At 38.3% G+C, this 14,756-nt stretch overlaps 1 protein-coding gene across 1 annotated transcript in view; it reads right to left on the bottom strand.

The window, feature by feature from the left end:
- Positions 1 to 4,223: 4,223 nt before the first annotated feature.
- Vapa (VAMP associated protein A) overlaps positions 4,224 to 14,756 on the bottom strand; it is a 34,554-nt gene continuing 24,021 nt past the window's right edge. Inside the window, exons 5-6 of the mRNA XM_075951186.1 lie at positions 6,419 to 6,592; positions 4,224 to 4,986 (exon numbers count right to left, since the gene is read on the bottom strand). Of these exons, the coding sequence (XP_075807301.1) occupies positions 4,828 to 4,986; positions 6,419 to 6,592 (333 nt within the window). The 3' untranslated portion in view covers positions 4,224 to 4,827. The remainder of the gene's footprint in view (positions 4,987 to 6,418; positions 6,593 to 14,756) is intronic.

Here is a 14,756-nt window from a genome sequence, read left to right as displayed (position 1 = left end):
GGTAAGTTTACCAGCAACGTACTTACCTCCTGGAAATTTCCACCCTGCCACCTTCCGTAAACTCACCCGTAACTCAAAATTTGCGGCTTTATTTTAATCTGAACTATTAGTGGGGAAGGGTTGTGCATATGCAGAGGGGCATCTTTTGTAAGTTCTGGATATGATGCTCAGATTACCAGGTTTGCACGGCAAACATTTGACCTCCTGAGCTGTTTCATCAGCTCCCAAATTGAGACTTCTATTGAGCCATTCCCTCACTAGAAAACAGATTTTTGCTAAGTAGCTGTGGCTTCCTAAAACATATAAAGAAGCCACCCCCATTGATTTCCTAGATGTTTTTCCTTCAGAGGGATGACAATTAACTTATTAGTAAACATGCTCACTAAAATTTAAGTTTCATAGTTTCACAAACTTATGACAAAAGTACTCCAAACCCCAAACTCTTGGCAAAAGGGGGTGGGGAGACAAAAAAAAATCCTTTCGACTTCAAGAGCTAATCTTTACCTTCTTTCAAATGAACCACTGTCCCAAATTTAATATTTATCTTGACATTATATAAATTAGCAATATACTTTGAATTAGAATAGCACACAAAATGTTACTCACAACTATATTTAACATTTTCTGCACCTAATTTCTACCTAGTTAGGAAACCTGTCCAACGTGAAACAGATCTCTTCAGAAGTGCAAAGCTCATCTCATGAAGACCCTGTATGACTTTGATAGGGACTAAATAGTAAAGAATGTTGACTACAAACTCATTAAATAACCACTTGAAGAAAGAGGCGGCACAGTGGATCATGCATGCTAGGCATCCCCGGGAACGCCTGAACAATGACCTCCACGCGGCCTTTTATTTTGGCAAGGGGGTCTCTGAACTCTGTTGTAGTCCAGCCACAGCTTGAGCATGTGTTTCTAGCCCTTCAGCTTCTTATGAGTCAGAGTACAGACCTGCAGCACAGGGCCCAACTGAAATCACTACACCTTAAAGAACCAAGTTTGCATGCTGGCTTTCTTCAGCAGCCGAGAATCCAACAGGGAGGGAAAGGGCAAGATTCTGAAATTTTGAAACCAAAGGACATTAAAAGCAACTATCAGTATCCACTTTTTATTTTTATTTTTTTTGAGACAGGGTTTCTCCGTAGCTTTTTTTTGGTTCCTGTCCTGGAACTAGCTCTTGTAGACCAGGCTGGCCTCGAACTCACAGAGATCCGCCTGCCTCTGCCTCCCAAGTGCTGGGATTAAAGGCATGCGCCACCACCACCCAGCCAGTATCCACTTTTTTAAGGACCTCTTACAGACCTCTAAAAAAACAGAGCATAATCCCCTTCCTGAGCACTAAATCTAACTAAATTAACCTAGCATGTTAAGCTCTAGACCAATCTCTCCATAAAGCACCTCTCCCCACATCTGCGAGAATAGGTAGACAAACACAGGTGAGAACGGGCATATAAAGCACCTCTGAAAAGCAGCCTACACTTAAAAAAAAAAAAACACTTTCAGCAGTGAAAGATAGGGATCACCTTCAGCGGAGCCACAAAAACCACTACAACTTGAGCTCATGGGGCTTCCTATGTGTTTTGCAGTGGTAATTTACACTTGAAATTAAAAACATGGACTGTAGGACAATGCATATGTACGAAATAATATTTAAAATAACTCCCAGCTTCCTTTTTTTGAAAAGTAATTTCCAAGTTTCTTACATATAAGAGCAACTGGAAACCAAGAAACAGTTCTTAAAAAGAAAAGTAACTGAAAGGTATAATTAAGTAGAAGTGACCTTCAGGCCAATCAAGGGTGCCATCATGAAATGTCCACAGCCTTAAGCAAAATAATTTGTCGTCACTTTCTTCGGGAAAGCAGAAAAATAGTTGTATATAATCTCTGATTTTCTTAGGCACAGAGCAATTAAAGGTAGGCTGCATACTTGCTTTTATTCACTTTAATTGCACTTCTGCAACCAGAAATGTATGAAGAGTATTTATTTACAAGTCATTTCCCTAGTAATCAATGCTCAACCTCCCAGCAGCAAGCCCTAGACAACTAGGCATTCCCAAGATGCCACTGCTAATGCACCTGACTCTCCAGGTGTGCCTTCCCACACACTAGCAAACACACACTGAAACAAATGACTTTGTTTTTAATGTGAAAAGGAAAATAACATTTCACTACATCTTTGAACAATTTATCCACAATTTTGATCTTGTAAAAAGGTCAAGTTTTTGTTTGCTTTTGACTTGTTAAAATCTGCCCACATGGAGTATTTTCAAAAGTAACCAACAAAAGCAACACCATGCTAACATCACCACCAAAGAAAATCCTAAAATACTTATTTAAAAAATTGTAAGCTGGACTAGAATTTGTGACCTTCCATTTTTGGAAGGACTTTCCAGTGTCCTTCCCAAAAAGGCAGCAGGGCATATACTCAGAACACAGGAACTTCTTGCAAACACAAGAAGAATGTGCGAAATTAAGGTACATCGGTTAAAAACAACTTAGGGACAGAAGTGTTTTTAGTGTCACGTGTAAGGCCTTCCTAGACTAATTTCAGTGCTAGTTCTAGTCTTTTCCCTTGTTTACATACACTAAGTAAAAACTCTAACATGTAAAGGCAAAGACAATGTATATCATCTGTCAATGGAAATGGAATTCTTTCCAAGTAGAACTTGGAAAGGAAATAATTTGATCATGTTTCTCAGAGCAATTAAAAAGAACAAAAAATCAAGTCTCCTATAAAAGAAAGGCAGTTAGGAGGCCCATGTCTATTTTCAAAAGATGATATAGGCTAATCTACCTCAAAACCAGGCTCTGAACAACGTACTCTGTAAAACCTAGACTGTACTGTACAACCACCACCAATAGACACCGCAGCCTGGGCACTAAAAGAACAGTAGCCTGTAGTCCTATGGTATGAAGTCTCTATTAAGAATGCTTTATTTCTTTACAGCTACAACCAGGAAACCAGATTTCTGGTTTTAACGGTCTCTAAGAGCATGTGAGACACCAGGAAGTTCTCCTTATAGCCCCTTGTAAGGTCTTAAGACTCTTCAGCTACCAAAAAAAAAAGGGGGGGGGGCCTGAAAAACAGAACAAAATTGCAGGGAGCATTTTCTTAAACAGGATTTTTTTTTCTTCTCTAAAAGGTAGTTTAAGCAAGCTTGAACTTATCACCACTGACAGTGATTTTATACAGATTTTCAAACCCAGAGCTGCTGACCCTATTCTTCCAGGATGAAAATGTAAGATTGTTACCATGCTCTCCCAGTAGAGGGGAGGGAACGTACTGTGGCAGTACTACACACAGCAACAGGAACATTACTTGCAGAAGCAAGCTAGTAATAGTTAAGCCTTAACTTCTGGGTTTTTTGTTGTTTTGTTTTTTCAGTTAACTGCTACATCAAGCAGGAAGTTATGTTACAAGTCATCATAGAATATAATACATTATCTACAATCCAAGAAATTCAAACAACCTAAATACTTGAGAACACGTCACTCTTTCATGATATGTGTAGAACATACTTTGCTGCAAATTAAGCCCCCACAACCCCATTTCTTTTCCAAGAGAATTTTACAAAACCAACTCCTAGTTTTGAGAATGCAAATTTGCCTGCAATTAAACTATGCTCAGTTGAAAGGTGGGTACACTTTCTGACTCAAAAACTAAATCCCCAAGGTTTGCTTGTAATACTGATTTCCAAAACAGGAAAACAATTGTTTTTAACTATTAAGAAATACAGAGCCAGCCAGGCGATGGTGGCACACACCTTTAATCCCAGCACTCAGGAGGCAGAGGCAGGCGGATCTCTGTGAGTTCGAGACCAGCCTGGTCTACAGAGCTAGTTCCAGGACAGTCTCCAAAGCCAGAGAAACCCTGTCTCGAAAAACCAATAAAAAAAATTGGGGGGGGAAAAAATCTCTGATTAAGAATAAAGTTCACTGAACAATGATATAGTCGGCTGGCATACATGAAAGCCGTTAAAATTATAACTTTTATATTTCCTAAAATTAATATGGTCTCCCAAATTACCTACATTAGCTTGAAATTGTATCTATTTATTTCTTCAAACAGACTGAAGACTTTTCAGTTGCAAGCAGTGAAATACTGGGAAGAGTTTCACACAGACTATAGTATATATTACAAAGTCGCACTGTTGCAGAGGAAACTTCCTGGCTCACCCCCACCCTATCCCAGCCCCAATGACATGGCAAACACAAACAAGCTATCCGAGCAAGAATCTGTTAACAGTTTTATTTTTTTTATGTTAAATACCATGGGACAGGATTGTAAGGATGAAAAACTCAGTCAACAAACTGCCTCACAAGGGGTAAGAAAAATTCTGCCATGATATTAGCAAAGGTAAAGGAGAAAATTTACACAGTAAGAGGCACCATTTCCCCACAGAAAACCTCTTGGCATTTCCTGAATGAGTGAGATTAGCAATCTAAATAAATCATATTTCAAGAGGTAACAGCAACAGATAAAATTTAAAGGGATTATTAAAATAACATTTACAAGACTGAACAATTCTTGAACTCTTATTAAAACCACAAAGAAAGAACAATTCTTTATTTATGAATTTCATAAAGGACTGAATGTGCAACTGACATCTGCTAGTGATGATCTGATAATATACAATTTGTCCAGTAGCCGAACAGTTTGTTTTTATTGTGTTTTCTAACCGTAAGAGATCATTAAAGGCAAAGCCTATATGACGCTGTACACACAAAAAATGGTCACCGCGGGCCATACTACCAATGAAATGGTAGGTAAACAAATCTTTTTCTGGTCGAGAGAAAAAAAAGAAATAGCACTCTGCATGCTTCACTCTACAAGATGAATTTCCCTAGAAAGAATCCAATGAAAATGGCTGCAATTACAACCAGAAGAGAAGGAAGAGGACTGGTGACGTTATCTCTGAAGGATGCAGCTGAGGTGGATCCCGGTTTATCCGAATGTGCTACCTTTCTAAGCCGTAAACCTTCATCCTGGGGGGAAAATACACAAAAGAGATTTTTAAAACAAATACCACACACAGGTCAGTTGTCAGAGCTGTAAGTTCCTACAGACAGAAAGGAGATCAGTAGATGTATATGATTACAAATAGCAAGAATTAACTCCTATTTACTGTGGGAACCTGTGGAATTATAAAAATTCCACAACTGGATTAAAGTGATAGCTGGATAATTCTAGAAACCTGCCCGAACAATCACAATGAGTGCTTTCATGTGATGTAAATTACATCTCAATAACACTGACTTTAAAAACAGAAGCCGAGGAGTGTACTCCTAGAAAACTATGTACTCTTACTTCCCATATGCCCTGTGCTATTTTAAATTGGCTACAGCTATTAGCCAAGGACTAGCAATAGCACACTACACTCAGCAGGTTCACTGACTCAATACAACTTGGAAACCCACATGGAAGACACACAAGGGCATATTTTGTGGTGGATAGTATATTAAGGATTTAGAGAAGAGGTATATTTTAGGGTGAGAAACCATTACCAAGAAATTTAACATGGGCCTGGAGGGATGGCTCAGCCGTTAAAGGCTAGGCTCACAACCAAAAATATAAGAGTTCGTTTCCCAGCACCCACGGCTGTCCCTCCAGGTACCTTAAAAAAAAAAAAAAAAAAAGAAATTTAACATGTTCAAAGCAGTAAGGTATGTGTGACAGGTTTACCATGGAAGCTCTCACTTAGACTGAAAACTGCTGCTTTGTATTAAAGTCCTTCCTTACTCCATGTAAAAGAATTTCTTACTGAAATGGTCTCACAAAGTCCCAGGTTTAGGTTTCTGATAGTCCTGTGTTTTTTTGGAGATGCAGCTGCTCCTAAAATGCAACAGGTTCTTAAAGCAGGTAGCTGTTATGATAGCATGTGTCAGGTGGTCCTGGGGAAATTAGACAGCATTCCTCAACCACATTTAGAGAGCATCTCTAACTTCATTACAGTTCAGTTTCCTACTCTGATATTAGGGTGTGAAAAGTGACAGACGTCACTGCCAGCTGTACTGTCGATTCTGATCTAGGGTAGAGACAAGAGCTCTATCCTCTGAGCATCACACTACTTCCCTAGCCTGTGGGGATAAACAGCACTAGTGTGTTGTGTAGTTAAGGTTATATGCATCAGGTGCATTTTCAACTTGGGATAACTTCACCTTCCAATGGGTTTATCAGGAATATAATCCTATCAAAAGTCAAAAGACTAAAATATGCCTATTTTATTTCCATCACTGGATTTCCAGAAACCTCATTTCTTTAGTCTTATACTAATTAGCTCCAGGTAATAAGAGCAATCAAATGAGTTAAATAATTAGCAAGAAGATTAAATATAAACATACAGAGACTGTTAAAAGACACTAACACATTCTTTGTGCCGTGATTCCAATTCATTCATTTCCAACCCAGAAAACTTACTCTCAGGTGTCGGTTTTCTTCTGACAGCTTCATCATCTCTCCCTGAAGCCTCTTACACTCTTCCATCAGTTTCCTTGTTTCCGTGTCATTGAGTGAAACACTATGTGGTTTTGGCAGGGGTCCATCTTGTTTGGATGCATTCAGTGGAACAGCTTTGCTAGGTTCCATATCATTCTGTATTTCAAAAATATTGGGAATCTTTAGCTAAAAACAATTATGGATTTTAACTAATAAAAATCTAAACTCTACATTTTTCTAAAAATTTTCCTAAAAAGGTGACAAGTTTCAACTAATTATTAAGACTTTACTAGTACCAAATAGACTCTACTGGTACCTGTAGACAGTTTTCAGTGGAGTATGTCAATAAATACCAGCAGTTAGATAAATCAAAATAAAGTCTATTTCCTCTACTCCTGCACCCTTGGCACTTACCTTAACATAGTATTTAAAAGGTATCATAATAATTGATCTTTTACATTCTTTCCTCCAGAATTTCAAAAGCTGGGAGAGCCATTTCTCTTGTTATTTTTACCCCTAAACAAACACTTTGGCCAACAATAGTCAGTCCAGGAAAATACACGGAATGACTAACTCCAGGTAGTTTCCAATGGTCTGACTCTGCAATCAAAAGAGGTTTTAGGAACTAGAAGTTACAGGACAGCCTGATAATCTTTCCAGTAAATTTGCAGCTGCCTAAGAACATTCAGCCAAAACAAATGTCATGTCTACTAATGGAATAAAGTAACTAAAAGATACAAATATTGAAAGGGAGACAAGCAGATCATTGCAATGAGTGGAGGAAGTGATCTGTGGTCTTACACACAAATGAGTCTTCAGGCCGGGCGATGGTGGCGCACGCCTTTAATCCCAGCACTCGGGAGGCAGAGGCAGGCGGATCTCTGTGAGTTCGAGACCAGCCTGGTCTACAGAGCTAGTTCCAGGACAGGCTCCAAAACCACAGAGAAACCCTATCTTGAAAAACCAAAAAGAATAAAAAAAAAAAAAAAAAAACAAATTGTAAGACTGTCTAGTTAGTGTGATCCATTGTGATGTACTATTTAAGAAGTAAATTAAAACAATTTTCAAAACTGCAAGGTCCAAATTAATCCTTCTCGCTAACACTGTTTCTAAGTCTGTAATCTAAACTGTTTCCTTCCCGCAGAATCCAACTTGACTTTCAAAAAGGAAGACATGTGCCTCCCTCTGTAAAGGAGGCAATATTCAACAAAAGGCTTAAGAACAAACAAAGTACTGGGCCTAGAGCATTTGTCTCACATACCTAAAGTCATAGGCTCAAACCCCAGTACTGGGGGGCAAAAGTTGAGAGAAAAATCATACTGTTAGCCCAATGTTGACTACAGGATGACATATATAAAACTAATATTGGGAGAGAGGGGAATCCCAATGACTTTAAAATAAAAAAATTTTAATTCTCAAAAAATTTATATGTGGGATGTAGTGAGTGCATGCCTTTAATCCTGGCAGATAAAGGGGATCTCCATGAATTAAAGGCCAGCCTTGTCTACACAGTAATATCCAGGACTATATCGAGATCAAAACACACACACGTTACACAGCAACCACTATTTCTGTATTATTAATCAAAAAACAAACTACTATTCCTATTATCCTCCAGTACTAAGGTCCTTAGTTCAATCCCAAGTACTACAAATTAAAAGAGTCAGCATTAATATAAAAATGTAGGTGTGCATCTTGTTTTATGAATCTTTTAATTACTTAAAGTGACAACATTTCATTACTCCATTTGGTACCTATCAAAACCACTCAACACTTCACTTTGTAGAAGTCTGAAGGGCAGTTTCCTATTGTTTGGGATTTGTAGCTGTTTAAAAACTATTCACAATGCCTAGCAGATGCGAAGAATCTAATCTGTGCATTTCTGATGTATAAACATCCACAACCTAGCTCAGCTGGGGGTCAAGAGGGAAGCTGAGTCATCTGTGAGGAACATTACACAGGTGACTAGGCACTTCCAATGGGAACCTCCATTATTGAGACTGGCTGCAGAAAACCAGCTTGCTCTTTTTAAAGTTCCTTCAGATTGATCCAGAAAGAAGATAGTTCTTAGGACCATGAAATAAGCACACACACACCAAAAAAAAAAAAAAAAAAAAAGGAAGAAGAAAAAAGGGAAAAAAAGACTCAACATGCTGTGACCCTTACAAACCAACAGTAACATCACGTTAACACGTTAACACCTCAAGTAAGAACAAGCTAAGAGTCAACACTGTGTGTCAAGAAGACAACATACCAATATGTTATACATTTTCCACTGAGAAGAAGGACATTTTTAGGTCACTATTTTGAGTAAAGGGTGTCAATACATAAAGATGTATACATAAACTATGGCTATACTGTCAGAATTAAAGTTTTAATCTGTGAATTGAAATATCTGAAAAACAATGCTCTCTGAATTCTTTTTCCTACACAAACAGCATATGTATGGTTTCTCTAGGCCCATGATCAGCATAAATAATTACAAATTATAAGCCAAACATAATTAGAAATTAGATAAAAGGTTTGTTTGTATGTTGGAGACAGGTTACCATGCAGCCATAGCTAGCTTGAAACTAGCTATATAGACAGGCTGCCTCTGAACTCACAAGAGCTTTCTGCCTAGCTCTGCCTCCCTAGAATTAGGATTAAAGGTGCAGCTAATAGAAGATATTTTTAAAGCCTTTTTAGGGGGCTAGAGATGGTATGGTGGAGGGAAAAAAAAAACACTGGTTGTTCTTCCAGAAGACCTGTTTGATTCCTAGCACCAACATGGTGGCTCACAATCTGTAACTCTAGTCCCAGGGGATCTTATGCCCTCTTCTGATCTCCACTGGCACAAGGCATATGTGATACACATACATACATACAACAAACAGGCCAAACACCCACACATATAAAATTAAACTAAAAAAAAAAAAATTTAAGCCTAATTGTATGCATTTCTCCTTCTAAGCCAAATTAAAGTATAAGAACACATAGCATTTAATTATTAATCTTAATTATAACATTTCTAAACTTTTCAGTAAGTAACAAATGCTAAGAATTACATCGCACCCATTCCATCAACAAACTCAGCTACCCTAATCTTATTAGCATTCAAACACATATATATACACAGTCAAATTAAGGCCTAATTTTTAGTCACAATTTTTTTTAAATCCCAGGCATTACAAGTAAACAATGACAGTTATAAAAGTTACCATTCTTGTATTTTTTCTTTCCTCCAAACACAAATGCTTGCTGAAAAGTGTTTGCCAGCTCCTACCTTTACTACTTACTATGTATCTGCTGTGCTAATTCAAACAAGCTACAAATTCAACTCCATCATGTGCTCCCCAAATCTCATTCACAGGAAAAATTATACCAACTTAATATTCTTTACTTTCAACAACAGTGACTCTATTGCTCACTGTTTCAGAACTGAGCTGTCTCTGTTCCTTTCAGTTCACTGTTTTTAAATACAGTTTAAAATGTAAATTCTGTCCCAGCACTAGGGAGGCAGAGGCAGGCGGATCTCTGTGAGTTCGAGACCAGCCTGGTCTACAAGAGCTAGTTCCAGGACAGGCTCCAAAACCACAGAGAAACCCTGTCTCGAAAAAAAAACCAAAAAAAAAAAAAAAGTAAATTCTGGGGATGGCGAGGCTCAGTCAGTAGACTGCTTGCACCTGGGCTCTATCCCCAGCAGAGCCAGGTGTGGTCCTCACAGCTGCAATCTCAGCTCTGTATTAAATAAAGGCAGGAGGATACGTTCAGGGTCATCCTTGGCCACACAATGGGTGAGTTTAGAGGCCAACCCAGGCAACATGAGACCCTGTCTCAAAAAAAAAAAAAAAGAATTCTAACTATTTAATATACTCAATATTTCTTATCTGCTTAGATATCTACATTAACTTACTAACACTAGTAGACTCCTACTTCTGTTAGCTCCTATGACAAACCTGCTTCACCTCTTTTAGTTCCCTGGGATCATTCTTCATGTGATAACTGGCAGGTGTTGCAACTGTACTGCTGATGCTGCACACTGAAGTGACAGTTGAAGCAATCCCTGGTGGAGTTTTACCCTGAGGTAGCATGGGAAAAATATTCTCAGATTCATACCAAACTGATTTCTCCTGTATGATATTGGGAATGACTAAAAGAAATGGCTTTAGCCTGTAAAACATCGACATTCCATAAATATAATGCATCAGAAACAGAACATCAAAGAAAAAAAATACTTCTGCACTAGCTTTTATTTCTCACAAAATCAGGTATGGTCTTTTATAAGCCTTCACTTACAAAACGTATATACTTTTAAAGAAAACTCATTCTTGTCATTACCTGAAAAATATTCAGTTTCATGTTCTCTTACCTTTGGTAACACTTAACACTAAAGTTTGTCCCATTAAAGCTAAAAACCGATAATGATTCGTACACCTCTTTTATAGTCAGGGATCCTATTACCTCCCAAATACACAAGGCCAATAAAAACCCAAAGATTCACATAATAAACACTGTCATTAGATTACCATAACTCCACAGTTCCCTACTTACCTTCCAAATTCTCTTAATAGAGCTAAGAAATAACTCAAAAAGCTTGGCACAAAATAATATTTAATAGACATCTAACCTATTCTTTCCCAACAAAAATTCCATGTATTTTGAAATATAAAATGCCTTTATAAAAAAGCTCCATTCAGCCCTCTTGTCATCTAAAACAAAAGTTTTTGCAGAAACTTTTATCAGATTTAACATAGAGGGCAATACACTACTTAATCTGGAAAATATCAAGTAGAGTTAAGGCTTTAGATGTTTTTGAAATCAAAATCAGACGGAACAGATTATAAAAGTTGAAAAACAGTATAGCCTCATTCAGTCCTTAAAAATATCACCAGTAACTGAGTCAGGTGTGGTGGCTATTAATGAGACTGAGTCCCACAATTAGTTCACAATGCACATCTATCGGGGAAAATGTGAGTGTCTACAAAGACTTCACCAGTTTCATACACTAAACAAGGATAATACAAATTCTATGTGCCATCACACAGTGTCATATACTGAACTGTAGTTGTTACCAGCAACTTAATTTAAAAAACTACACCATATTTTAAGTTAATTCATAAATAAACCAGCCCTAGTGTATATCTTCGTGATAGAGCAATGCCTAGCATGCTGCAGGACCAGAGTTCAATTTCCAGCCCCATTAGATAGTCAATTTACTGTGTCACAAGAGTAATTAAAAGCTGAAACTATTTGGTTCTGTACCATATATTCTAACAAATATACACTACCAACATACTTGTTTGTAACGTTTTTTTTATATTTTTATGCTTTATTTAACTTTATTTTATGTGCATTGGTGTGAAGGTGTCAGATCCCCTCCAACTGGATCTTCAGACAGTTGTGAACTGCCATGTGGGTGCTGGGAATTGAACTCAGGACCTCTAGAAGAGCAGTCAGTGCTCTTAACCACTGAGCCATATCTCCAGCCCCATTTGTAACATTTTTATGATGTTGCAGAATTGGAAATCTACTGTCTTTACTCAGTTTTGCAAGCTATACAAGAGCAACAAGACCATAACTCAAGTAAACTGACAAAACTGCATCTCGGCATCAGATTTTTGAACCCAAACTTCCAAAAACACAAATTTCATTTTAGTAAACACAATTTAATTTTAGTAAAAAGCTAAGAAAAAACTAATGCCAAGACACTGACTTTTAGCACCTTCATCAACTTCACCTATACATAATACTGAACTGGACATTAATAGCAAAATCTAACTATCACGGAGTAATATGGATAAAGTGCTTTGTGTATACTTCTAGACAGTTAAAAAAAAAGATTTAAGTACCAAGAAACTTCCTATTTTATTCATCATCAAGACTTTAGATCAAGTGATCTGAGGTTTCACATTTTCCATTAAGGATGATGCACCATTAAACTCAACACCTGACAGGACATGTAACCAAACGGAACTGCACCTCTCAGATCACACTAATTAAACATTTCTTGTAGAATCTGTAGGTGAGTGGCAAGAGCAAAATGAGCTTGAGAGAAAAATCATATTTCCAAAAGTATTTTTCAGAACACTTCCAGAAATTAACTGTCCTCCAGTTTCAACCTCTGGAGTAGCTGGATTACAGGCCAGTGGCCTCTACCACTTGAGATTCGGTGGTGCTAGAATTAAACCCAGGGCTTCTGGTATGCTCAACCTGCCAACTACCCAAAATAAGCTACATCCCCACCATGTCTCACCTTCTATGTGAATCTTTAAATGGTAATTCTAAACATGTAAAAATACCCACTGACAATCAACAGTTCACTCCTAAAATACAAGCACTCCAAGATGCCGGGACACAAGGACTGCGACAATTTTGAGGATAGCCTATGCATACAGTGAGTTCTGGGCATGCTGGTACAGAGACCCTGTCTTCCAAAATGACAGAACAAAACAAAAATTGATCAGCAAGACTAAGGACCATGAGAGTTACAAATGAGGTCTATACTGATGTCAAAAAACTTCATTCAGGCCGGGCGGTGATGGCGCAACGCCTTTAATCCCAGCACTCGGGAGGCAGGGGTATGTGGATCTCCATGAGTTCAAGACCAGCCTGGTCTACAAGAGCTAGTTCCAGGACAGGCTCCAAAGCTGCAAAGAAACCCTGTCTCGAAAAACAAAAACAAAAAAAAACTTCATTCAGGAGGTCTACATAATGGTCTGTCTCAAAGTCATTGTCTATCTAGTGACCAGACTGTTCCTACCAACCTAAAGGACCCCAGAGTTTTGTTTGGTTTAGTTTTATAAGAGAAGGTCGTAACTACTGAGTAACATGAGCTATAGATAGCATCCTCTCCACAGCTCTAGAAAAGAAAAAATGTTAATGTTGGAAGAAATGGAAGCTCTGATCTCCCTGCAGGACACTAATGCGACACTCTTCAATTATGACTGCCTACACAAGAGACCCACAAGGTTGAGTCTGCCAAAACCCTATCACAGAAAGCTCACAGAGCCCATTCTTCTATCCTGAGTGCTTATACTCGGTTAACTGCTGCTGGAAGAAGACGTGGGCTTTTTTCACTCATCATTTAGTAAGGTCAACAAAGCCCTGTAAACAAATGGCACCCGTCCTCCTGCAACCACCGTAATGAAAAAGGCATGAAAGCAGAAGTAGAGACAGTTGGAAAAGAAAAGGAATTAATGACTGGGCATTAGAAAAAAGAGGGTAATGGGAGATGAACATGATCAAAATATATAATGAACATTCATGAAAATACAACAAAACCTATCATGCACAACTAATATATGTAACTAAAAATTAAAGAAAGTTACTAGTGGTTGCTTGGGTCAAATGTCCTAAGAACCAACCTGAAGAGCCTCCTACCCAGCCAATCTAAGAATAATGTAGTAACTGTAGGACCTTAAACACAAATGCTTATTTGAATATGTGTGTGTGAGAGAGAGACAGACAGACAGAGAGAGGTCTATTTGTAAGTTTACACATGTCCAGCACATGCACACGGAGTCATCCTCAATCTCTTTCCATCCTATTTTCCAAGACTTTCTTCCCTAGACCCAGGTTTCAGCAATTCAGCAAGAATGGTGTTGGCAGAGACAACTTCAGCGCTGAAGTTACAGATATACACAGCACCTGTTGTGGACACTATAACAACTAAGCCATCTTCCCAGCTCCTGAAGGCATGAATTACATTTTTATATATAGTAATCCATTTTATATAATTATATTCCAAGTAGAGGAGGTGGGACAGGCAGGAGTGGCCAAAGCTTAGAGCAGAGATGTGCTTCTCAACAGAGGGAAAACTGATGGAGGAGGGTCATCTGTCTATGTGTTACTTTCATTGGTTAATAAAGAAACTGCCTTGGCCCTTTGATAGAACAGAAAATTAGGTAGGTGGAGTAAACAGAACAGAATGCTGGGAAGAAGGGAAGTGAGCAGATGCTATAGCTCTCCTCTCCAAGATGGACGCAGGTTAAGATCCTTTCAGGTAAGCCACCACCTCGTGGTGCTACACAGATTATTAGAAATGGGTTAATCAAGATGTGAGAGTTGGCCAGTAAGAGGCTAGAGCTAATGGGCCAAGCAGTGTTTAAAAGATTACAGTTTGTGTGTTGTTATTTCAGGTATAAAGCTAGCGGAGTGGGAGCTGGGCGGGAAAGTCGCTCATAAGCTAGCCAGGAGGCCGGGAGCCGGGTTGTGGGAAGTGGCCCGCAGCTCCTTTCTATAGACAACTATATAGAGTTGAAAAGGGAACACATAGGGAGATCCAACAGGAAGAGAGTAAATATAATCTAAATACATTGGATACGTGTATGAAATTTTC

This window comes from Microtus pennsylvanicus, chromosome 17, assembly GCF_037038515.1.
Source record: "Microtus pennsylvanicus isolate mMicPen1 chromosome 17, mMicPen1.hap1, whole genome shotgun sequence".
Classification (NCBI taxonomy): Eukaryota; Metazoa; Chordata; class Mammalia; order Rodentia; family Cricetidae; genus Microtus; species Microtus pennsylvanicus.
This window is presented reverse-complemented; position numbering and strand designations above follow the sequence as displayed.